Here is a 27,262-nt window from a genome sequence, read left to right on the forward strand (position 1 = left end):
GACTTCTAACAGGCAGAAAAGTTCTTGGAGCTTTCTCAGATGCTGTTCCTGGGTTATAATTCTCAAATTTGGCTAAAATTGAAATTTTTCATTTCTTTCATAGATTGACTATTGATTAAGTTTCATCGACAAGAGCTACATACTGAAGTATTTACAGATAAGCGTTAAAATACAAAGGAGTGGCAAACTGTGCCAAATACTGATGATAGGCTATATAAGGTGAGGACTGATGATTAACCATTGGAATGTGCCTTATGGTGACCTTGAGAAACACCATCTCAGTGGAATGGTGGATCAAAGAGAGGGTGGGAGGAGGGACTGTGGAAACAGCAAGTATAAATGCATATTATGGCAGTGGCTTTTGGGAACATCTTAAAAGTATAAGCTGGAGCAATTCACAGTTATTGTGGCCATTTTTAGAGCTACAGGATGCAGTGGTACCTGTATTTTCTCAATTGCAAAAATGATATAACCATCAGTTTAAAGAGCTTAAAAGATATCACTCATATTCCCACCCCTCTTACAAAATTATTGATTTTAGAATATTTCCTTCTAGGCTCAGGCCACATACTTTGATAATTGTATGCAGTTTCAATAGAATCATGCACATTATTTAAATATTAATGTATTCTTTCATAAATCTGTCCCCATGTTTCTAATATCCTTCATAAGTATATATTTTTTCTTTTCCATCTATTTTTCTCAACCAAATATTTAATTATTTTATTAATTGCTTTTTTACATATAAATGATTGTGAAGGTGATTGATATAAAAATTCAGAAGCAAGCACACATCTAGCTGTGTAAGGAAAGAAATAATATTGCCACTCTTAGAGAAAGGCTCTAGTTAAAAAAAAAATAGTTGGAATGATTTCCTTGAACTATTTGGCTTCGGCTTCTATGAGTCTTATAAGATCTTGTGTGTGGAAGTCAGTGACCAAGGCCATGACATAAGGCCCATAGTTAGGTCCTCAGCTGGTCTGTGATGTGGCCCAGGCACCAGCTATCTGGTAGAAATCCTGCCAGAAGCAATACGTTGCTCTGCTTTTTCTGCTTCTGAGTTCACCCTAGTCAACTCTAGTTATCAACATAAGTAAGTGAAGGACCCCTCTGGCGTGAAATGAGGATTCTTGACTGGTGCGTGTGGCAGGGCAGGCAGGAGCTTCAACATTGCATGATGCTGGCCAGCCAGGTACTGCTAAGAATCTGGGCCATGTTCACCCAGGTATTTACAAGATAAAAAAATAATACAAGAGCAGAAGATACCTTGATAACTCTCCTCCGCATGTCTGTCTCTTGAGTTACAGCCAAAACCGATGTCATATATATCAGGGCATAGCTGTCATACTGTTATTTCCCTTTGCCATCACTTTGGAAATTCCCTTATCTTTTCTCTTTTATCCTGTATCTTACTTTTCCAGGGTTTATTTCCTCATTTTGGTGGCTTGCATCTAGAAATAGTTGCCTGGAAGATAAATGTTTGATACCTTACCCATCTGAAAATATTCTTAATCTTCTTTTGCATTGAATGATATTTGGGTAAGTATAGAATTCCAGGCTGGAAATTGCTTTATTTCAGTGTGTTGAAGATAACATTCCACTGTCTTTTTGCTTCTGGTGTTGCTATTAGAAGAAGTCTATTTTGATCAGATTTTGTTGCTGATTATAAGCTATTCTGATCTCTGATCCTTTGTACGTAACTTATTTTATTCCCGATCCCCCACCTCAGGAAACCTATAAATGTTCTCTTTGTCCCCATTGTACCAAAATTTCACTATAATGGGTACTGCTGTGGAGAATATATGTATATATAGATATAGATATATATAGATAGAGATATAGCTAGAGATAGATATACATTAATCATAACTTCTCTAACCAGTTCCTTTAAGAAATTGAATGATTATTCTTCTATAACTCCTTTGTCACCCAAACTCTGCTTTATAGAGCAAGATTATAAATGAGATTCCATTTTGTAAAAAATACTAATTAATTATTTATTTGGCTTCATCAGGTCTTAGTTGCAGTAGGCAGGATCTTTAGTTGCAGCACACAAACTCTTAGTTGTGGCATGTGGGATCTAGTTCCCTGACCAGGGATCGAACCTGGACCCCCTGCATTAGGATCACAGAGTCTTAGCCACTGGACCACCAGGGAAGTCCCAAGATTCCATTTTAAAACAAATGTATGTATCTGGGGGGAGGGGAATGTGGACAGGTACCCAATTTTCATTAAACTGATCCCTACATCTCACACATCTGAGAAGTTGTATGCACAAAGAGAATTGACATTCAGAGCTTGAAGGTATGCCAGATTTTCTTTTTTGAAAAAGTTCAATATCATTCACTAACTTATGTTTCCTAAGGCCAGAAATTGTTCAGATATATTTGGCCAGATTTTCTTCAAGGCCTTTTCTGCTTCTCACTAGGAATCACAGTTCAGACATGTCAGGGAAGGATGAGTTCCAGCCCTTGGAAGGAGATTACTCAGTTGAGTAAGGGTCGAAGAGTCCTCTTAGCTGACATGTGCATGACAAAGAAAGCTAAGAGTTATCAGTGATTCTGAGCAAGAGTGGCAGATAAAACCTGTCTCCATTCACACCCTCATACTCTGTAAAAGATTTTTTTTGGAATATGAGGGTTGTGATGATTTAATGCTCCAGAGTGGGAAGGTATTAAAATGGCCTTCTTTTTGTCTTGCCAGAGGCTCCACTTGAGGAATCCCCCCATTCTAGAAAAAGTGCTATACTGCCCATGTAGGAGGATGGGCTGAGAAGTGGAGGCACTGAGAAACCGATTCTTCACAGATGAGTCTATTCTCACCTTCAAAATACTTAAGAGGAGGCAGGTTCATCAAGAGGTTGAGGAGACCCTTGGTGAGCACTTCCTTAGAGAAAAATTTTAGAGTAGTCAAGTGACCATAACTTTTATCCACTTCTTTCTACCCAACTGGCACTGAAGGGGACAGTCTGTGGCCAGTTCTCCAACAGCAGGCCACATCCAGGATTTGGTAGGGCAAGGATGCATACATATTTCCAGAGGGCCAGACGCAAGACTCTGAGTAGAAGAGCCAAGCTGTGTCATCTTAGCACTGCCTGTAGGGTCTAAGGGCCTCTAACCAGGATCTGAGAGGTAGACCCAAGGAGCCAGCTGACAGAGGCATTGCCCCTGTCGAGGGAATTGTGGGAGAAATATCTCCAGTGACCTCAGTCCTCTAGAGATCCCACAAATCACCCCAGGAGAGAAAAACACAGCATTGAAAATCTGCTATAATCAGAGGGCACCAACATCAGATGACAACTTTATCAATCAAGGAAGATTTTTCCTCAAAATCTCAGAGGGGGGCCCAGAGCAGCATCTAAAGGTAGTGGTCAAGGAAACAGGAGAAGCTAAGTTTGTTGTTTCCTCAACCCCCATCCCCAGAAGTTCTCCAGGCTACAGCAGGCTCTGTTTTGGAGGGTTGACAGATGAGTTTTCCAAGAGTTTTAACATTTCATTATTACAATGTTCTGGACTTTATATTACTTGAAAGTGAGCAGAAAGGCTTTGAGAACTGATAAAATGTCAACGAAGGGCAGTGAAGAATAAGTGGAAAGAATGTATCTGAAATGAGTACTGCCAGAGACAGTAAAGTTACTTTCTGCTTGCACTATACTGAGTCCAGCTCACTCAGTAAATTGGTTACATCTGCAGACACTGTACTTCTCCTACTTTGAGAGAGTGAGATGCAGGCATAATTGGCATAAGCTTTTTATTGTACTAAAATACACACCACATAAAATTCACCATTTCAACCATTTTAAGTGTACAATTCAGTGGCATTAAGTAATACACAATTTTGTGCAACCATCACCACTATCCATTTCCAGAAGTTTTGCATCATCCCAAACTGAAGGTCTGTACCCATTAACCACTAACTCCCCATTCCTCCCTCCCCTCAGCCTCTGGTGACTACTATTCTACGCTCTGTCACTGAATTTGCCTATTCTAGGTACCTCGTATAAGAGGAATCTGTAATATTTGTCATTTTGTGTCTAGCTTATTTCACTTAGCATAATGTTTTCAAGGTTCATCTATAATGTAGCATGTATTAGAATTTCATTTATTTCTATGACTGAATAATATTCCATTGTATGTACATAACACATTTTGTTTATCCATTTATCTGTTGATGGACATTTGTTCTACTTCCACCTTTCGGTTATTGTGAATACTACTGCTATGAACACTGGTGTACAAATACATGTTCCTGTCCCTGTTTTCAATTCTTTTGGCTATACGTCTAGGAGCAGAATTGCTGGATCATACGAAAAATCCGTGTTTAACATTTTGAGGAACGCCAAGCTGTTTCCACAGTGGCTGCACCATTTTACATTCTCACCAGCGGCACAGCAGGGTTCTAATTTCTCCACATCCTTGTCAACACTTTTTAGTTTCTTTGTTGTTGTTGTTTTTATTTTTTGATAATAGTCATCCTAGTGGGTGTGTGGATTTGATTTGCATTTCCCTAATAACTAAAGATCATCTGTTCAAGTGCTTATCAGCCATTTGTATGTGTATCTTTGTAGAAATATCTGTTCAAGTCCTTTGACGATTTTTGAATTTGGCTTTTTGTTGTTGTGTTGTATGAGTTATGTGTTCTGGATATTAATCCCTTATCAGATATATTATTTGAAAATATTTTCTCCTATTTTGTGTGTTGTCTTTTTACTCTCTTGATAGTGTACAAAAGTTTTTCATTTTGAAGAACAAAAGTACAATTTATTTTTTCTTTTGCTGTCTATGCCTTTGGTGTCATATCCAAGAAATCATTGCTGAACCTAATGTCATGAAGATGTTTTGTTTCTTCTAAGAATTCTATAGTTATAGCATTTAAGTTTAGCTCTTTGAGTCAATTTATGTATCTGGTATAAGGTAAGGTTCTAACTTCATTTTTTGCATGTGGATATCCAGTTTTCCCAGCACCATTTATTGAAATGTCCTTTCCCCACTGAGTAGTCTTGGCATCCTTGTTGAAATCTCTATTCATTACATAGTCTGTCCTTATGCCAGTACTGCACTTGCTTTTTAAGTTGTAGTATTCTTGGCATTATCCTACGATTACATAATTCTGAAAATGAATAGAAACATATATCATTACTGACAAAGTGAATAATATTTGTAGTATCATTACCCGTTTCTGTCGAGTATAATAAATAACCTTAACAGTTCATTGTATTATAAAAATAAATCTATCAAAATTCTTAAACATTTGCCCGAAGCCTCTTATTCCCTTTTTTGTTCTTCACTGATATTATTCCTCTTGCTTAGGCATTGCCCTGGACTTTACTCTAAAGCCAAAGTCCTTTTACTAAAATAGCCAAGAACCTGCATTATCTGGCCAATCACTGCTCACCTACTTCTCTGCCCTTATTTCATAATTCTCATTCCACTCCAGCCACATTGGTTTCTTTGTTTTTCCTCCAATATGCCAAGCACAGTCCCACCCCATTACATCTACTGTGTACCTGCAGTACTCAGTGAGGCTATCTGTAACCACACTGTACAAAATAACAACCTCTCCCCTCCCTCCGAAATACCCTTTCTCTGCTTTACTTTTCTTTGTCACATTTCACAACACTACATATGTACTTATTTGATAATCATCTGTTCTCCCAACACCACCAGGATGTAAGCTTTGTGAGAGCAGGGACTCAGCACCAATGAATGAATGAATGAATGCTTTAGGAAAGAATATGAGTCCTCCTTCATTCATTCAACTAATATTTATTGAGACCTTACTGTAGACTAGTCAGTAAATGGCATAGACATTAAACATACAGAACTTGTTAAATGGTTGCACAAATCTAAAATACAAAATTAAATGAGTTTTTTAAAGAAGTGGGTAAGTCAGTCTCACAGACAAATCCAGATTGGAAGCCTTAGTGACAAATCAAGATTTTAAGGACTGAGCACACTGTCCCTCAGCTATTGCTCAATGCACCCTGACGATCAGATTCTACCCCCCAAGAAACTTGTAATGGAGGTTCACTGAGGCTAGTCATTCTCTACCGATCTTTTGAATGGAGATGGGAGGAGGCACACACCTTCGTGGAGGGCAATTACTTTGCCCTTGCACAGACCTTGTGCTAGCCAGCAGTGCCCAAGAAAGGCTGCAGGTCTGGCTAGGGACTGCATCCCCTCGGGCCCTTTTGGGGCCTGTGCAGAGGCAGCAGCGCAGCCCTGCAAAGACTGATCAGTTCACGGACCTGTGCTTGACTTGCCCTCTGTTTTCACTGTGTAAAAGGCCAGAGGAAATGTGCTGCTTCAAGTATAGCACCACCTCTGCACCAGCTAGATATGGTCTAGAGCTTGAGGGCGCAGCCTGGGAGGTTGCCACAGTGAGGGCCTTAGCGACAGGGTGTATCCACTGCTACTTCAGGGAGGACAGGAAGGACAATATGGGCAGGCCTGGGGTGTGGCCTGGGTTTGCATTAAGTGTGCGACTCCGTTTGGCAGCGGGTCGTAACAGCTTCCTGGGGAGGGAGAAACCAAGGACGGTGTAACCCCCTCATGAGAACGTGGTGGGCCAGGAGCCCATAAATGTTCCTGAATGAGTCGGTGGGTGGTGAACGCCAAGAGAGCTTCCGGCTGGGTGGGGGGGAGCTGCCGAGTGAGGAAACACGGCGGTTGATGTGCCTCCTGTCTCTCACTGACTGGGCGGGTGGGGCCGGGGTACCGGAAGGGGGCGAGGGAAGAGGAACCTGGAGAGCAGGAACTCCGCTAAGACTGCGAGAAGGGGCGGGGCTACGAGGCGCGTCGCGGCGGGACTACAATGGCGGGAAGGGGCGGAGTCACGAGGCGCGCCGGGGGCGGGGAGGGGGCCCCGAGCGGCATCTAGCTGCCCGCGCACTGGCCGGAGTGGGTGACGGATACCTCAGAGCGCCCTACGCCCCACCCAGAACCTAGCGCGCCGGCGCCCGGCTTGCACGCGGCAAGGCGCTGCGGCGGCGGCGGCGGCGGCAGCGGCAGCGGCAGCGGCAGCGGAGCCGGCTGGGAGGGCGGCGAGAGGCTGTGGCCTGGGCAGCCGAGGCTTACGCAGCGTGTCAGCCAGGGCGCCTACGAGCTCCTAGTGCTTCTGCTCGGCTTCGTGGGACTGCTGGCCGTCGGCAGCAGCCTGCTGGTGCTCGTCCTCTACCTCAAGTTCCCGCGGCTCCGCAGCCCCGCCCGCCTCTTCCTGCTTCGCGTTGGCCTCGGCAACCTGCTACCCTCCGTCCTCCGGGCCGCGCTAGCTTTCGCGTTCCGCCCGAGGGGCGGCGTGGTGGGGGGCGCCACGAACTGCGTGTGGGACGGCTTCAGCAACAGCCTGTGGGGTGAGTGGCCGGGGTAGACCTCCCGCTCCTGCGGCCTCCTGCCCCCGGCCCCGCCCTCTCCCGCTCCTGGACCCCAACCTCGTGGCGGTGCTCCCCTGACTTCACCTCCCCCTACCTCTCTTCTTCTGATCTCACCTCCTCCCTTGTGACCTCGCCTTCCCCCTGATCTCACCCGCTTCCCCCCACCTCTGCACCTTCCCCGCCGACCTCTTCTCCTCCAGCACTCGCTGATCTCCCTCCCTCCCTGTGCTCACCAGGCCCCACGCCAACCCAAACCCCAGCCTGTCTGCAGCCCCATCTCCCTTGTGCCCACCTCCTCCATACCCCTTTCTGGCCGTTGTGCAGCTCATCTTGCTTCTCTGCTTTCATCTCCTAATTTAATTCAACGGCACGAGACAATGGCTTTTACACTTTGAGGAAAGAAATGAGGGCTGTGGAGTTAAGAGATTCAAGGAAAAAAGTGTTTGATTTGTGAAAGTTGGAGAGGGTGATGAGGAAAGATCTAATTCCTATATTACTTCCCTAAAGTGAGAGGTAGAAACCTAACGTAGTAGTAATGTGTAAATTCTTTGAAAAATTTGCCCATTAGCAGTTGTAAACCTTTGACTGCTTCCTAGGAAGTGAGATCGTTTTATTCAGGTCCTCAGAATGCAAATTGGCATGTGCCCTATTAGCTATTTTTACTATAATTTCCTCCTTATAGTTTCCAGCACACCAAAATCTAAGGTGAGTTTGCAGATGGCCCAGAGAATCTCAACTCAGATGAACAAATAATTAGCTGTGCAGCCAGTAGATTTCATTAAAGTAGAACTTGATTGTGAATACAATACTCTTAACCCATATGGAAGATTTAAGTCTCACTGAGACTTGACATTTTGAAGGATGAACCACCCAGTGTGTCATTGAAGATGTGATTTTTCTAAGATTAGGAAAGTATCCTTTTGTGTGTGCTCCAGAATTTCATTTGTACAAATATTTGAAATAGAAATGTATATTTCTCAGGTGTTAAATTTCCTTTTAAAAAAAAAGAATCCTGAAATCCATTGATAATTTATTACTGCCTTTATCTTGGCAGGTTTATGAGAATAAAATCTTTGTAGTGTTATCAAAAGTATTTTCTTATTCACCAACCTTCTATGTGGTGACAAATCCAAATATTGTATTTGTTATGATTCCTTTTTTTATATTTTGAGGGAAACAAGAAAATGCAATAGAGATCATAATTTTATTTATTTGATTGTCTCAATGATTCTAATATTCTAATACTACCTACCCCTTCCCCAATAACCCCTTATCTGAGAGCTTCATTTATACAAAGATTTGAAACTTGGGAGGGGGTTGTAGGTGTGTGAAGGTGGTGATATAGATCACACTATAGATTACACTCTTTGTATTAATTTAAAATACCTAACAGGCAATGTTTCAGGCAGGGCTAAGCTTTAAAGAGGGCAATTCAAGCCAAGCCCTAAAGTGGCATCGGTAGCAGAAATTGGGCCACAGACATTAAAGTTCTTATCTTTAAAAAGTGTTTTTTCTGTGCTGGGAAATTCAGCTTCTATCCTGACTCGGTGCCTGGGAATTTGAAAACAGGGGTATATTGAGTTTTTTATTAGTACCAGCATTCCCCTTCTTCCTCATCCCTTCTATCTTGTGGCCCCACCCTGCTGTGTCTCCTTGTCTCTTCCATCCTTTTTCCTCCCTCATCATCCCTGCTTAGGTCTCACCCCAGTCAGAAGGGATTTTCTAAGACTGCTAGAAATGTTCACCACACAGTATTTTGCCTGACTACTGCTCTTTCTCTGGGCATTTCTTTAGTGCTTTCAACAATGACTTTAACCTGTTTTTAAGTTAGAGGTGGAAACTCTGGGGCAAGAGGTTCTGAGTCTTGTTTAAGCCCTGGGAGACAAGTCAATAGTGGGTTATGGTGGAGCTGAAAAAGTTCTTAGCAAAGATTAAGAATTTCTTTGCCTGGGGTAAATTCCAAAGACTGTGCTTCTAGGTAAGAGTTAAAGATGAAAAGAGGGAGGGTGCTTCCCTCATTGTTATCCCTGAGCAAGAACTAACCAACCATGGAGTACTGAAGGGGCAGAACATTTTAAAATACCAAAAGTGGCTGCTTGCTCCAGAGGCTTCTGGAGAGGCTGCCTTATCAAGTGGAAAGACCACTGGTCTGATGGTGTGAGAGTGGGTCCCACTCTTGATCCTGTGGCTACCCATCATGTGGACTTTCCCAGTCACTTAATTTCTCCAGCCATCAGTTTTCTCATCTTTTTTACGGGGTAGTTGAGCTAAATGTGTTAAGGTTGTCCTGTCCTGCTTTGTATTACAAGGACTCCTTTGATTCCTATAGGTTAGAAGGTGCCTGGTTTTAGCACTTATAGCTTATATTCTCTCCCTTACTCCCAACCCTCAGCTGTATCCCCTTCTAAACTGAGAATAAGTACATACTATGGTTACACTTCTTCACATACCCTCATGGGTTCTGTCTTCCTCTGCACACCCTGCTGGAAGAAAGCAGAATAAGTAACTCAAACATACTCACATACTTATGTGAGTAGCCTGGCAGCCACTTCATTCTGTGCTCAGTTTCTTGTTTCTGAGGGAATGTTGAAAGCAAGTGGAATCCCTGATATTCTTGAGGCAGAGGCTTTGACTAGACAGGACTATTAAGATTGCCATCTCAAACTGAGCAGTCAGTTCAGTGAATTAGTCAATTTAATCTAAGTTCCAATTGAACAGCTTGTTTTACAGATGTCTAGGATAATTAGTCATCTTAGCCTAGGCGGACCCAATATGCACTGATCAGTAAGTATAGTGGTAGGAAAAATCAGAGCTCAAGAAACTCACCCTTACCGTGCAATGATGAATGACAGAAAGGCCACCTAGCATGTGTGTGTAATGCTTTAGCCTAAAGACTTCCAGGTGAGTATGCTTTTCAACCCTTTGGCTGTTGCACCTCTGGCCATACCTACCACCACACAGGTGTTCTGCACATGGAGTATAATCAGGATGATGCTGGACAGGAGAGACTTTCTTCACTACCACCTCCTACCCCTTCAAAAACAAGAACAACAAACAACATGTTAATCTTGGCAGAGGGTGTTTGGACAGCCCTTTATCTTGGAAGACAGAGATTCAGGGTCTCAGAGCTAGAGTCTTGCAAAATGCAAGTCACCCTATGTTGACTTGGGTTTTAGAAATAGGTGTTATTTTATGTTAAGATATTTTAACATATGGACCCAGGACTTTTTTAACTTATACCTAAAAAACACACCTGTGCGTATGTACATTCATATAAGGATTTCTTATAAAAATATTTTCCCTTCAGTAGACCAATGCTTTCATATACCTAAATATTTTTAAATGCTAGTTGTATTATTGAATTAATCCTTTTTTAATAATCTGAATAGCTAATTCAGTTGAAATAGTCTCATGTTGCTCCCATAAGAGTCAAGTGGTAGGTGGGACATGGAAAAATCTATTCATCTGTCCTAGAAGCATCCACAGACTGTATTGCCACAGAAGTATGCATAATCATGACAGTGTGCACATTGAATATAGTCTGTTTCCATAAACACAGTGGAGCCACATGTTACTTGCAATTTAATCTCGCAGTTGTATATCATTCAGATATTTAAAAGCAAAAATTATAGAATTTTATTATGTTAATTCTTCTTTATTTTTGTGGGATGTTTTTTATCCATTCTTCATTGTTGAATTACATGATTTGGAGGAGTCTGTACCTTTTGTTCATTTTCAGGAAATTAGAAAAGATGTGAGAAAGTATTTAATGACTTGCTTTAGTAGAGGCTCATGTCCTAAAAATAAGTTGGGCTCCATTGGATTGTAATTGCTGTTGCATGAAATTACTTTTCTCTTAATATTGTTTACAATTGTATTCTTTCTTGAATTTTCTTCTTTCAGAGAAGAGTTCCAGTCACAAATGCATATGTGATACTTTTTGACATTCACTGCTAAGATGAAATGCAGAAGTGAACACGACACACTCATTCTCGTATTCTATTTCAGCCTACTGAAGTAGAGAAGTCATTAATTGGTATTAATATATATGTTTTGAATCTAGCAGATCTATTATTGGGTGGATTCTAAGGCTTAAACTTATCAAAACAACTGAAATAGACCTAAAAATTAGTTATTAAAATGTAAAAGAATTTAAGATGTTAAGTGAAATGGAGGTGAAGGTGGTAATCCAGACCTATTGAAAAAATTTTAATTTCTGTATCATGAATATTTTTATTCATAAGAATTTGAGAAGGGCAACGAGAAGTTGCAAAAAATGATAGAACCAAAGATAATGGAAACAGGAAGATGTTAGATTAGGTAAAATAAGGGTTTTAAAAACTAAGAAAATGAATATATTGGTTTCCTACTTGAATGCAAATAAATTGGAAATGAAAAAAGTTATTACCAATAAAAAGCATTTTAAAAATTAGAGGATATTATAACCTAGTATAATTTTCTGACAAGTTGGAATTTTACCCTTATGGGCTTATTGGTGAACTTTTTCAAATGTTCAAAATATAAATAATATCTGTGTATCAAAAGATGATATAATATTTGCAGTTTGAGGTTAATATTGCCTCAATGCTAGGAGTCAAACATTTTGAAAAGGGTCTCATTCTGAACAAATGCAGAATATTAGCAAATGATACACAACATAAAAATAATTATTACTGTGACTCAGGATTATAAGGTTAGTGTTCAATAGAATAACCATTAAATCAATATCAACAGAACAAAATAGTAAAAATGCAAAGTACTAACTACAGGTAACTTTAAAAATATTAATAAAATAAATCATTTTTTATTTAATTATATCTGGTAATGATTTTTTTGGTTTCTCATTGTGATAATTACTAAAAACCAAGAACTAACATTATTCCTATTAGGAAAACATATAGGAAACATTTCTCAAGCAGAAATTAAATAATCTTGGCACTACTTTTATTTAATTGTCATTGTAATAAATCATTAATAAGCATTAATAAATCATTAATAAGCATTCATAAATGAGAAAGATAAGGAAAGAAAGCACAAATATTTTCTATTGACATGACTTTTAAACTAGTGAAACCTGTAGTACAATAAACAGGCTGACAATAAAAGACTAATTCAGGAAGTTGCAGGATGTATAACTTTAAAATTAATCTTATTTCTTGGGCTTCCCTGGTGGAGCAGTGGTTAGGAGTGCGCCTGCCAATGTAGGGGACGCGGGTTCGTGCCCCGGTCCGGGAGGATCCCACGTGCCGCGGAGCGGCTGGGCCCGTGAGCCATGGATGCTGGGCCTGCGCGTCTGGAGCCTGTGCTCTGCAGTGGGAAAGGCCACGACAGTGAGAGGCCCGCGTACCGCAATAAATAAATAAATAAATAAATTTAATCTTATTTCTAGATTCAAACAGTGACAAGCTACAACTTAAAGTGTTTGGGTATTAACATATATAAGCCATTTAAAGAAAGTTATACAGCTATATTGAGGTAAGAAAGATGCTTATATAGAAGCAGGTTACAGGAACTGCATCCTAGTATAATGAAAAGGAAGTAAATAGGAAATCTGAAAACCAAAATTAGAGTCCTCACTTTACTACTTACAAGTTGTGTAATCTTGGGAAAATCATGCCTACTTTCCATTTCACCATCTATGAAATAGAGATAATGCTTTGCAGAATTATTATGAGGATTAAATTAATGTAAAAGAAATTATGTCCAAAGGACTGGCAATAGGGTGAAGTTAGTATGTAGATATACTACACTTCCACTTAACGTTCCAACTGGATGCTTTATATAATTTGACAGAATTGTGATAAATAATTTAGGAAAATAAGCAAGGGTATGTCTTTTTAACTTGGGAAAAAAGGGAGTTTTGCACTTCAGATCGTTAAAACATGCTGTTAAGCATCTTTTCTAAATACACTATGGTATTGAGTAGAAAGTTTAAGACTAGTAAACCAATTGGAAAGAAATATATAATAACTGCTTGTGGAAAGATTAGCTGGATGTAAGTATAAAAAAAGAAATTAGATCCACTTCACACATAACAGTTTGTTCCAGATTAAGATCTTCAGTATAAAGGTAAAAATAAAAAGACTACAATTCTCACCCCAATAATTTTGCAAAGGAAACTTTATGGCAAAGAAAAATGGTGACAAGGTAGATGAGATCAACTAAGAAAAATGAAAAATGTATACTAAATAGGAAGAAGACAAGAAATGGGGTATAAGCCACTTGCATTACACAAGGATAAAGTACTCAATATTTTTTAAAAGGTAAGTGCAAATCCATAGGGCTTTGTGCTCTTTACTAGGCAACTTTATGGAAGAATTGAGTTGAAGCAAGAAGATAGAAATAAAATGGTATTCAGATTTACTAATATTAAAAATGCAAACTAGAGCAACTTTGACTTAGTTCATGCAATTATATTAGCAAAAAAATTTTAATTGCATGTATCCTCATACCAGTAGCATTATTATATTAATGTAGTTTTTTTGAAGAACTATTTAGAAGAATATAAGAACTCTATAACCAATCTGTCTTTTGATAGCTCTAACTCACTCTGAGTAGCATATGCCCAGGAAAATATTTTAAAAGAAAAAAAAGTCTATTTGTATAAAGATATTTGTAGTGATTGCATTCGAGTTTTAAAAAGAGCCCAGTAATTGGGAACTGGATAAGTAAATTTTCATATATTGCTATTGCTATCATAGACTGTTATATAGCCATTAAATAGTATTGGTATATGTAAAACCATATGGGAAAATGTTTAAATGAGACTTGAAAGTGCTAAAACATAAATTATTGTATTTACTGATTGTGTAAAAATTTAGATCTATACATTGGAAAGAATCCGAAGAGAACATTGTAATTAGTTTAACATTAAGAGGTTCTTTTTTCTATAAAATACTGATGTATGAAATAAAAAATAAAAGATTAATTGGTAAAATGGTTTACTGAATTGGTGAGAAAATTATTGATTTCTAAACTTCTAAATTTCTCCTTTAAATTAAAAAATATAAGTGTTAGTGTCAAAAGATAATCTCCCAAAACATGGACAGAAAGTTTTCCGACTCTTGGTGGGAAGGAATTCTTGGTCAAGATGGATTTTGCATCTTTTCTCAGTTGCCCAACATTAAGAAATAAGGTATATTGTGACTCTAGGTAGATAGATAGATAATTTTTTAAATGGGAATCTCAGAGCCAGAGGTAGAAATAATAGAAATGATACTAATGCATTCCAGGACATCAGCATGAAGACATTATATACTAAAGTATGGCCCCTAATCCAAGAACATACTTCATTTTGGAGTCTTGGAGGCCAGGGAAATGAAGGTTGGGTTTGGATTGGTAGGAGTGGCCAAGCCTGGGTCTGAGGAGTGCTTTCAGGGAGACCGGTGTTAAGGACAGATCTCAGGGGACTGAGGATGCTGGCAGACCCTTTCTTGTTAGTCTGAGACATCCAAATCAAGGTGATTTAATTCAACAAACATCAGTTGAACATCAACTGTGGGTTATGAATTTGAATTATTCTAGGGATTAGAAATAGAAATATAAATGACAGATCCTCTAGAGGATGTATGTTTTGTTTTATCTTTATGGGAACTTAAGGTGTTTTCTATCCATCATACTCCACATCATAACCACCTCCTTTCACCCGCACTCCCCCCCGCAACAAAACGAAAAGTGATTTGTTGTGCATGGCATTCCTTTAAAGGAATACCAAGACCTTTTATTATGCAGTTGCAAACAAGTAGCTTAATAAAAGGTAGATCAGTTAATACTTTCTGAAATCTATTTCAGCTAACATTCCGTTAATTAAGAAGTTTCTGACAATCAGAAGCTTTCTGTCTTGCCTGTGGGAAGGAGTGAAGAGAAGGTACAAGAGATTGGGTCCCAGAAGCCCAAAGCGTTGAGAGCTCAGAGAATAGAAGTATAAAGAAATCAAAATGAGAGAAGCAGATCATAAAGTTTCAAAACAAAAAATTCTAATTAGGATTAGATTAGGTTTACCTACCTTTGTCTTGGCAGGACAGATAGAAGTCATGCTTTTATTGTGTTGAGGTAGTTGCTTCCTCTTTGAAGATTTATACATTTTTATTTCAGTATTTTTACTCTCATAAAGAGGCATTGTTTCCAGTATAGTTCTTACCCTTCTAACCAACAACCAAATATATTCACATTTCTAAAGCAGGGGACACAATACCTCCAGCTGTATGTAAGCCATGAACGAAGATGCTGAGTGATTCAACTGAAAGAATTTGACTCTAACATGAATATTTTGACAGCAGTTCTGCTACAGCATTTGTAGGATTTTTTCTCCTGACAACTACATTTTTTTTATATGAACCTCAAGACAACTACATAAGGTAAGAAAGGGCAGGTATTTATATCCATTTTACAGATAAGACTTGGAGAAATTAAGTGATTTGCCTGGACTCTCTCCTAGTAAGTATTCAGATTCATTAATTAGAATTGAAATGTAACTTCTGCCTTACCTTCATCTCAAGATGATTATTTATTGCATGTAAGAGTGCACAGCACATAAATCACTATTTTAAAAGTGGTTGCTTCTAGAATTTGAGAGTACTTTTTTTTCAATAAATAAATCATCCTATAAATTAAAATTTGTATAGTTCAAGTGGGCTGACTAGAATTGCAAGAAGGAGAAGGGAGTTTAAGCTCACACCTGAAATCAAACTTTCTCCTGGTTTTTATGTCAAGAACTTCATTTCTATAATACAGTATTTTTATTAGTTCCTGTTGATATCCTATAATTTTGACATTTGCTTGTTGCTAAATATATATTTAACCCTTAATACACTCTGAACAGCATGAATAAAGGTATAGACATCAGAGGAAAAGGAATGACTTTGGATTCAGAGGTGCAGGGTTGACAAAGTATAGTAGGAAGATAAATACCTTTTTGTAGTTCAATCAGAAGGAAAACATATTTAGGCATTTTATAAGTTTTAAAGAAAAGGGAATCCTAGGGGATACCAGTGCAGTAGGATTAAGGCCAACTCTTTTGATTATAGGTCATATAATTAAAGCCCTTGAGCACCCAGTTCCTGTTTGAGACTTTTATTTGTTCATTTATTCATCTCATATTTAAAAATACCAGAAATATTATGAATCAGTATGGGTAAGTTAATTTTACTTCATGATAAGTTAATTTCATTTATATGTGTAATTTATAGTTAAAGTCTTTGTACCAATTTCAGTATTCTTATTGCCCATTATAAAGAAGAAATTTGGGGGGATGGACTGCTGAGGAAGAGCAGGGAATCTTGTTTTTAGGCAATTAACAGTTGTTAAGTTCCTAAATGATTTAAGTGAATTATTAAAGAGAAATGAGCTGTATGTCCTTCTGTTCCTTTAACAATTCCATTTTATGACTGCATATAACATTATTTGTAGTGCCCTCTGTTGCTGAAACATAAATACCAACCAGGTGTTTACTAAAAGGAAAAAGCAAAAGACGAGAACTGCACTGGAAATAGTTTCTCATGAGATTGTAATCTCCTTTAAAACAAAGTCTGTGTGTGCTGTACCTCTGTATTCCCTACAGTGTCTTGCACTTCATAGGCATCCAGAAAAAGATTTGCTAAATGGAAGACAAACTAGCAGTTTCCAGCACCCTTTTTCTTCCTTCTAGGTTCCAACCGACGAACAGAGTACAGAGGAACAATCTGGGAAAATGTATCAAAATTATAGTGCTGGGTCTTTGTATTATTAGTACAGGTAATTAGTTTTAGGGTAAACCTATGTGAGTGAATGAAACTACTTAAAAGGAACATTTAAATCTATGAAATGTTTCATCTAATCATTTTACCAATTTTCTCCCATCAAGGCAGTGGTTCTCAAACTAGGGTGATTTTGCCCTTCAGGGGACATTTGACGATGTCTGGAGACATTTTTGGTTGTTAAAACTGGGAATGGGCTGCTGCTGGCATCTAGTGGGTGGAGGGCAGGAGTTCTGCTAAACATCCTATGATGCACAAGACAGCCTCCCCACAAGAAGGAATTATCCAGCCCAAAATGTCCATAGTGCCAAGTTGGAGAAGCTGCATTAGAGTAAAAGTTATGAATATTTATAATGAATCTGCTTTCTTGTATGCTCCGCACTTTTACATTTCTTCCTCAACATCTTCTGACTCCCTCAATGCTTCTTCAACAGGGTCACTGTTGGTAGAAACTGCTGTCTGCTGCTTCCTTACATAACACCTCCCCACTCCTTTATCTCCTTTCCCTCACAAATTAGCTATGGCTTCCTTCTGAAGGTTTATGATAAACTTCAAAACAAAATTCAGAGATTTAGTGAATACTTCTCATCCTGCCCCAATTGTCAGGTACAGCCTAGAGATTTTGTGGGGTTTTAAAAAAAACATGCATCTCATTCAGAAATAGAATAACTCTGCAGTTATAGAAATGAAACTATGATATTCTTCTATTGTTTTGTTTTAGTGTTTTTTTGTCATGTTCTCATTATCTTTTTAGGTATCTTTCTATACACTGCAAACTACCTCAAAATCAATGTAAAAATATTTTGACATACTTTTTTTTGGAGGGGTATTATTTACTTGACAAGCTATGGGCAAATTAATCAAATTACATGTATATGACAATATCCTATGAGTTTCAGAGAAGCCAATACAAGACTAAATAAACCATCCATAATTGAATTATATTCACATTTACACTCACTAATTGTTCACCAAGCAATGAAATAATGCAGTAGCTTGACATTTTATAGACGGGGATTAACTAGAAAATACCTATAAAATGGAATGAGTAAGGAAATGAGTCAGTATTCTTAATGTAGATATGAATCTTAAGTAGATTACTCGCAAAGTGAAACATAGGATTCGATACAATGCAACATTTATTGAGCACTGTGCCTCAGTTTCTGTGCTAGAGTCTGGGAATACAGAGAATAATTGTATGTAACACTGAGCATTTACTGTATGCCAAACACTGTTCTGAGTGCTTGCTGTATTTACCTTATTTAATCCTCATAACAGCCCAGTTGGGTAGGTGCACTTATTATGCCCATTTTGCAGATGGGGAAACTGCAAAGAAAAACTTGACCAAGATAACACAACAGGTATATGGTAGAACCAGGCTTCAAACCCAGGCAGTCTGACTATATAACCCACGTGCTATGATTGCAATGTGGTGTAGTTTCTTCAGAGAGATGTCATATTAATTCCAGGAACAAGTAATTAATTATGTGCCAGGAACTGTCCCGATTTCTTTATATATATATATATATATATGTATGTATGTATATATGATCTCAATTTTTAAAATAACCCTGTGAGGTAGGTATTAATGTTTCCATGTGTAGATGAGAAATAAGACTCAGTAACTTTCCCAAAGTTATAAAATTGGTAAGCAGTAGAACTCCCAATCCACTGGAGCTGACATTGATGCACAATTAACAACTATATTAACCAGGCTATGAACATTTTTGTGATATAGGTATAAATAAACTTTAATGGATGCACAGAGAAGTTACTTTAAGTCTGGCTAGGGAAATCTGGGAAGGCTTCATGAAAGAAAAGACCTGGGTCCTGACTGTTGAAATGAATTTCTACAGACTGATATGAAGAGCAACATTCCATATACGGACAACAGCAGAAACAGAGGTATGGTGTCATCCAGGACAACTCTCTGATGGCTAGATCATAGAGTGCACTGAACTAGAGTGGAGAGGTGGGGCATGTGGGAAAGTGTCCAGGGTATCAGTGTCATAAAGATCATGAGACTTCTATTCAGTGTATAGTGAGGAGCTGTTGAAGGTTTTTCTAGATCAGGCTTATGTTTAAAAAGGTTAGTCTGGTGTAGTGAGGAGGGAGGCCGGAAAGAAGGTGCAGAGACTGGATGCAAATGAGAATGGTAATGAGAAAATGAGTGGTAATGAGAAAAAATATTATAAGGCTTGGGTGGGCTGGGAGATGGAAATGAAACAGGCAGAGAAAAATTTGGAGATAGAAACCTAGAAAATGACTGGATGTTATGGATAAGGTAGAGAAAGGAATTGAAAATGATTAAAACTTCACCTTATGTACTTGAATGAGTGTAATAGGTTTTAACCAAGATTGGGAACAGGTTTTGAAGAAAAGCAAATGGGTTTGGTTCTGGTCATACAAGGTGATCAGGAGATGGTTCTGGAAGGTCTCAGAGGGTTGTATGCTAAAGAGTTTTGACTTTGTCCTAGTGTAGCCCCACTTAATGTATTCAACAAGGAAATGGGTTGTATTTGGATGTATAACCCTGGTGTCTGCTTGGAGGACAAATCCAAAAGAGGCAAGAATGTAGAAAGGAGGCCAGACAGAAGGCTTTTAAAATGGTTTGTCAAGAAATGATGAGGGTCTGAATTGGGACAATAGTACTTAGGACAAAGGAAAGATTTGAGAACTACTGAGGAGATTAACTCAGCTGAGTTAGTGATTGATTGAATGTGAGTGCCACAAGAAAGGAAGAGAAATCAGGAAACAACAGAGAAAGACCTAGTAGATAGAGACCTGTTATGAATGCAAATATGGTACCCTGCCCGTTTTGATGCAGTAACTGACCCCCTGGATTGTCCTGGATTAGGAAAATTTCCTTCTAGGATTCCTAGATATACACTCTTTTTTTCCTCCTGGGGTTGTTAAGCCTCAAGGATATAAATCAGAGGTTGCCAGTACCTTAATTACCAGAGAGTCTGTCTGAAATTTAGGCCAAATAGAGAGCAACCAAACCAGTGATGGGAGGAGAGAGACACAGCCCTGATGACATATTTCAGGTCCCTAACTTATGTGGCTCACATTATATTTCTACTGGAAATACAAAACTGGCATAGAAATAGGACATGAGGTAGGAGAGGGGTTATAGAAACCAAGGGGAATTTCAAAAAGAGCCTGTTCTAAACTGTTGATATTGGAAATGTTTTCGCAATTGATTGATTTATAAATTGATGAAATTATAGAGCAATGGTTTTAAACTGAAGAGTTCTTATGATTCCAATGGGAATGTCTTTAAAGTACAGATTACCAGGTCCCACTCCTGCATTCTGGGTCAGCGGGTATACAGAGGGCAATTGCATTTCATTGTTGCATGGGTGGTGCGTTGTCATTCATCATGTCATAAGTAAGAAGTAATAAAGCAAGTATTTCATGGTATGGTAGTTGGTATTTATCTTCTGGTGGGTATTTTAGAGAGTTGTACTGAAAGCATTAAAATTTTATACAACTTCTCACTTAACAATTTTATTGCCAAGAATTTATCGTAAGGAGGTAATCATGGATGTTTGTAAATATATAGCTAATGGATTGTAATATCCGTGGCTAGCACTTATTAAGTGTGTACAATATTCCAGGTACTGTTATAACTGCTTTATGCATATTAATTAACTCAGTCTTCATCCCTACTCTGCAAGGTAGTTAGATAATATACTACTACCCCATTTTACAGTTAAATAAATTAATGCACCAGTAGATTAACTTTTTCAAGGTCACATAAAAGTGGAGGATATGGAACCTGAACTTAGCGCCCTATGTTATACTTAGTGTTTCTCTTCATAGCACTGTTAGAAGAGTGAAAAATTGCAAATAATCCAAAGATCCAGTGTGACATCTGAGGGAGCACATGTCCCAGAAATCAACATACCACTGAGCAAACCATTCAGGACCCAGACCCTGGAAACATGCTTTACCTCCTCCTGACCCCCCAAAAGATGATCAGAACAAATCCTGTCATACCTCACATCCCTGCTGAAGTCAGTCTTTGCCAAAAGGGAAAGCTCTTCATCAGCCATGACTGCACTCTCTTGATATGGTGCAGTCCTGAGCTGCACCATATTATTTATTTCTTGATAAATTATTATTATTTCTTGATATGGTGCAGTCCTAAGCTCCCACCATGTGTGCTCAGAGCCTCCTCTCACAAGCAGTAAACTCTCCTATATCTTCAACATCTTCTCAACATTTTCTCTACCTCCTTTCTTTCCCTTAACCCTGGCTGCACCCAAGGACTCTATTTCCCACCTCTAGGCAGACGCTGTTTTTTTTCAGATGGTGAGCTGAAGTTTCGGCAACAGACCATGAGAGAAACTGAAATAGAGTTTAGCACTCACAGTCCTGGAGGAAGGACATGGCACCCCGCAAGGGGTCACACAGGGAGGTAAAGGCAGAGTGCAGAAAAAAGGAGGCAGGACCTGGGATGCATTATGGTCCATGGGTTGAGTGCTTTGGTGTTGGTGGACTAAAGATGGATTGGACAATTCAAGCCAAAAATAACAGGGTTTTGTTAAGTTCCACAGGGGCTTATCTAAGGGGTACATAGCAGGAAGGCCCTGGGAAGCAGGTGATAGTCAGGGCTGTTGGGAGTCACATCAGGAACTTATGTTTGCTTGTGACTCTGCGGGCTGCTATCAGGGGCATGTGCTTGAATGAGGGGTTAGTGTAAAGTCCTCCAGGCCTCTTGGCCAAATAAAATAGATGTTGAGGCAGTAATACCATGGAGTAGCTTAGCTAAACTCTCAGTACACTGCATATACCCCAGAACCACGTAGTTGAGTAAATGCCCCATTGAGTATCACTGCTGCTTCCAAAGCATTACTCCCTCCTTTTCCTGTAAAACTCTTTTCTCCATCAACACTCACCCCACAGTGAGGTCACAAACTTGAACTCATGCTATCACAAGATGTGCAGGGCATATAGAGCTTATATGGCTCTTGCCTGTCTCATTTGCAGTCTTCTTTCTCCCTCCTGGATAATTCACATCAGTTTACAGTCTAGCCACTACCTCCAGTTGTCCCCTGACTCATGGTTGTCCCTTTCTAGTCTTTGTTTAAAGAGTCTATCTTCTGAATGTCTGCTACTTGCTACCTCCATATCCCCAATGAAATTTTTTGTTTTGTAAGTTATTTAAAAGCTTTTAAATATAGAAAAGTGCAAAGGATAATATAATACATATTTATGTACCACCCAAAATGAGCAGAGGTTAATATTTCTATATTTATTGTAATCTATCTTTAAAGAATTGAAATATTACAGATAAAATTCACATCTATGTATTTCTTCTCTCTAGTCCATTCTACCTCTTCCCTTCCAGAGATCACTGCAGACATGAATTTAATGTGAATCCAAGCAATGCTTCGACCCTTTTGCTCATGATATATTTACCCATTTCCCCCTTTTGATGGATGTTGGGTTAGTTCCTATAATATGATAAACAATGCCTCAAAGTATATCTTCGTATATATCTCTTCCTATCCAATGTACAAGAGTTTCTCTAGGGCTGTGCTGTCCAATATGGTAACAACCAGCTACATGCCTCTTGGGCACTAGATATGTAACTAGTCTACATTGAGATGTAAAATGCACACTGTATTTTAAAGACTTAGTATCAAAAGAATTATATAAAAAATTTCACTCATAATTTTATGTTTATTATAAGTTGAAATAATATTTTAAAGATGTTAGGTTAAATAAAATATATTATTAAAATTAATCTATCTGTTTCTTTTTACCTTTTAAAGTGTGTCTACTAGAAAAATTTAAATAACATATATGGCTCACATTACATTTCTACTGAACAGTACTATTCTAGAGTATATAAGTAAACCTAGAATTCTTGGGCCTGGTAAATGCTGGATAAGTTTTCAGATTGATTTTTTCAGTATCCTCAGTCTCACTCCTTTATATAAAGCCCTTCCATTTCCCCCAGTCTTGGTGATCTTTCCTCTCTCTGAGCTCCTACAGCACTTAGGTTTGTATGTCTCATTTGATAGTTCAAATACAAATTTTGTATTTTTGTTTGTCTTTTTATGTTGCCTTTTCCCTTTTACATCTGGGGTCCCTGTATCTTGGGACTTTGCTTCCCCAGCACTAAGCTCAGGGCCCTACATGTTAGAGCCACTTAAATATTTCAGGAAGGTTTAGAGAGTCCTGTCATCGTCTACTTTTAAGTTGTGATTTGTCCTGGATCAGTTTTATCTTATTTACCTAGAATATGCCTTAAGTCTCTTGTGCATCCAGGCTTCACTTTGCTCTCCATAATATGAGAAAATTCCTTAGGAAGTAACATTAGTCTTCAGGCTGATGAAACTGCTGATATATCCCCAACAAGCTCCTCACTTCCTAGTGGGTTTGGAGTTTGGATAACTAGGCCAGGGAGAACCCCCCATGTACAAGGCCAATAAAGCTCCCTATTCAAATGACACCACCTGCAGACATTTTCTGACATGCTACATCTGGTTCGATAAAACATGGCATTACGATAGCTAATTCGAATATAGGAAGCAGCAGAATTGCAAAAGTCAAGGGAATAGGTAGAGAAGGATAAAACTAGAAATGAGTAAAATATTATGAATATTAGATCTGTCGATATAAACTTGACAAGTTTCCCCTTCCTCAGAGCTGGAGCTTTGTGCATGACATAGCCTTTGGTGTCCCTGTGGAATACTGTTTTGTGAAATGTTAATTCAAAGGAATAGTTATGTTCAGTTTCTCTTAGGTGGGGGCAATTTACAAATTGCTCTGAGCAGCAGATAGGAATAAAGGCAAGCAAATTTTAGAGCCCAGAAAGACACTACTGGGGAAGCTAAGGGATGTGGGAGTGTTGATGTAGAAAGATAGCTAAAGAATAAGAGACTGCAAACATAAAAGGCATGATAACAGCAGTTGAAGGGTATGTGCTATTTCCCTGCCTGGGGTGATCCTCAGTTATATCTGAAAAAGCATACATTATACTGGTCTCTCTGCTGTGGGCATGAGCCATATCTCATTATTCCCTATTTCTTAAAGATGTAGAAGAATTCTTAGGATGAAATATACCTGATAATAATAGTAAATGAATCAAAAGACAGATAAGCAAAAAAATATAAGAAAAGAAGTATGCTGGAGAGAGTGTGGAGAAAAGGGAACCCTCTTGAACTGTTGGTGGGAATGTAAATTGATACAGCCACTACGGAGAACAGTATGGAGGTTCCCTAAAAAACTAAAAATAGAACTAGCATGCGACGCAGCAATCCCACTACTGGGCGTATACCCTGAGAAAACCATAATTCAAAAAGAGTCATGTACCACAATGTTCGTTGCAGCTCTATTTACAATAGCCAGGACATAGAAGCAACCTAAGTGTCTGACAGATGAATGGATAAAGAAGATGTGGCACATATATACAATAGAATATTACTCAGCCATAAAAAGAAATGGAATTGAGTTATTTGTAGTGAGGTAGATGGACCTAGAGTCTGTCATACAGTAAGTCAGAAAGAGAAAAACAAATACCGTATGCTAACACATATATATGGAATCTAAAAAAAAAAAAAAGGTCATGAAGAACCTAGGGGCAGGATGGGAATAAAGATGCAGACCTACTAGAGAATGGACTTGAGGACACAGGGAGGGGGAAGGGTAAGCTGGGACAAAGTGAGAGAGTGGCATGTACATATACACACTACCAAATGTAAAACCGATAACTAGTGGGAAGCAGCCACATAGCACAGGGAGATCAGCTCGGTGCCTTGTGACCACCTAGAAGGGTGGGATAGGGAGGGTGGGAGGGAGGGAGATGCAAGAGGGAAGAGATATGGGGAGATATGTATATGTATAGCTGATTCACTTTGTTATAAAGCAGAAACTAACATACCATTGTAAAGCAATTATACTCCAATAAAGATGTTAAAAAAAAAAAAAGAAAACTTTAAACTGCTGAAACCATATGATACATGTGAAAAATCTTCTCATTGAAGAGAATCGTTCCATAGAACGCTAAAGTCTGTGCATGTATTTCCAATCCTGTGCTATTGGCCGGACAAAGAGACAGATGGTAATGCTGTTTCTCTGATGCAAAGGATGGAGGTCATGATGGGAAGACTTCAGGGGCTGAAGGAGAAATGGGTAGCCTGCAGGGTCGGTGTCAAGGAGATGAGAGGGCCGTCCCTCCATGCTGACTGACGTGGGTGCAGATGATGCAATCGAAAGAGCTCTGCACTGCATCTCTTGGTATGGGACTGAAATTGGAGAAGTCAGAGACTTCCACAGTGGTTTCTGGTGTTTCTCCATTGGTCATTGAGCCTGTGGAGGAAAACCTGGAAAATGAGCTAATAGCCATATAGGGAGTATATTAAAGGAGATTTGATTTTAATCTAGATCAACCATTCCTGAAGTCGGAATCATCAGGGCAGTCTCTTAAACATGCAAATTCTCAGGTTCTGTCCCAGACCTACTAAAGCAGAATCTTCAAGGGCAGAGCCTCAGAATTGGCATTTTAAATAATCTCCCCAGGAAATTCATTTGTAGCTATTTCAAAAGCTGGCATTTGGAAATCACTATTCCTACCAAGGGAGAGAGACTTGCTGCTCAGATCTAGAGGGTTTTAAATTGAACATCAAGGGGGAGTTATATCCATGTGACCCCAATTTGACAATGTGGGGGAGAAGCTTGAAGCAGTAGAATCAGAATGGACCTGGGAATCAGCCCTGCTCTAACACCCACTAGCTTTGCTTTGTGGCCTTAGGCAAAATACTTCATATTTGTAAAGCTTGCCATTCCCACCTCCAATTTTTCTTTAGCTCTTCTTCGTTTGACATTCTCAGCTCAGGATAACTAAGACTTTCATGATATTTTCTTGTCTATCCAAATTGTCCCACACTAGTCAAGCTCAAGATGGGCTTTACTGTACGTGCTGCCACCTCACAAATGTGTATTTTAAACTTCAAGCATTGTGTCTCAGCACTGTACTGCCCAGGATATAGCAATTATGTTTTTCCACAACACATTCTGACAAGCTTCCTATCTTCTTTTCCCATTCTCCTTTTATGGTCCTGTGGTATCTCATATCACATTATTTAGTCGACTAGTTACTTGCACACACAAACATGCACACACACACACAAACACACACACATACATAATTATAATAGTGTGCTATATTCATTCTTGAGAGAAAAGGGACACTGGCTGTATTTTAATACTCTCCACTTGACTTAAAAGGGAACAAGTGTGTTACCACCTGCTCTAAAACCTAAACTCTGAGCTCCTTTGAGAGCTTTGTAAATTATAAATGACTAAGATTTAATTTTGTACCTCTGAGAGGTCCTCATATTGTTAATTTGCTCTTCCAAGGTATCTCAGATTTTCTTTACTTGGTGCCAGGTTAGTAATCCAGGAAGGAACACTTAGAAATTAGAATCGTCATTGCAGACATGCGGTCACATGGCTATCCCATAATGTATTCATGAGTTGAATTTTTTTCATAGAGTTAAAAAGACCTCAAGCTTCTCTCCATCACAACCAACTCGCTTCATCAGATCTTTCCAGGGAGAATCCAAATAGAGCTCTGGACTAGCAGTCAGAAGACCTGGGTTCTCCTCCAAGCAAAACTTTACCAATCTTGTGACCTTAGGCTAGTCACTAATCTCAGCCCCTTTTCCCCACACTCTTATTCAGTGGTGATAATGAGCCTTTTCTGCTTCACATGTCTATGAAGATATGATAAAAAAAATACATGCAATGTACTTTGAAAAATATAAAATACCATATGAAATAAGGTGTAACAATTTATTATTGTGTTTGGAGAACAAGAGATGACAAATCTAATGAGAATACCATTTGACTTCCCATCATCCATAAAAATGAATATTTTTACAGGGTCTTTTTAATAGTCAAAAATTAAATTGTGCTAAGTGTCAAATAGTGTTTCAAGCTGAAAAGGGAATCCCGGGCTTCCCTGGTGGCGCAGTGGTTGAGAGTCCACCTGCCGATGCAGGAGACACGGTCCGGGAAGATCCCACATGCCGCGGAGCGGCTGGACCCGTAAGCCATGGCCGCTGAGCCTGCGCGTCCAGAGCCTGTTGCTATGCAGGAAGTTGGCTTGTTTTATCTCTCCTAACTTATATGTTGCTAC

General features: G+C 39.0%; 1 protein-coding gene across 1 annotated transcript in view; it reads left to right on the plus strand.

Moving 5' to 3' along the window:
• Positions 1 to 6,581: 6,581 nt before the first annotated feature.
• The window catches only part of OPN3 (opsin 3), a 54,277-nt gene continuing 33,596 nt past the window's right edge, over positions 6,582 to 27,262 (plus strand). Inside the window, 2 exon segments of the mRNA XM_024740466.1 lie at positions 6,582 to 6,903; positions 6,941 to 7,351. Coding sequence (XP_024596234.1) covers positions 6,582 to 6,903; positions 6,941 to 7,351 — 733 coding nt within the window.

The sequence above is a fragment of the Neophocaena asiaeorientalis genome, unplaced genomic scaffold (genome assembly GCF_003031525.2).
Source record: "Neophocaena asiaeorientalis asiaeorientalis breed wild unplaced genomic scaffold, Neophocaena_asiaeorientalis_V1.1 scaffold291, whole genome shotgun sequence".
NCBI lineage: Eukaryota > Metazoa > Chordata > Mammalia > Artiodactyla > Phocoenidae > Neophocaena > Neophocaena asiaeorientalis.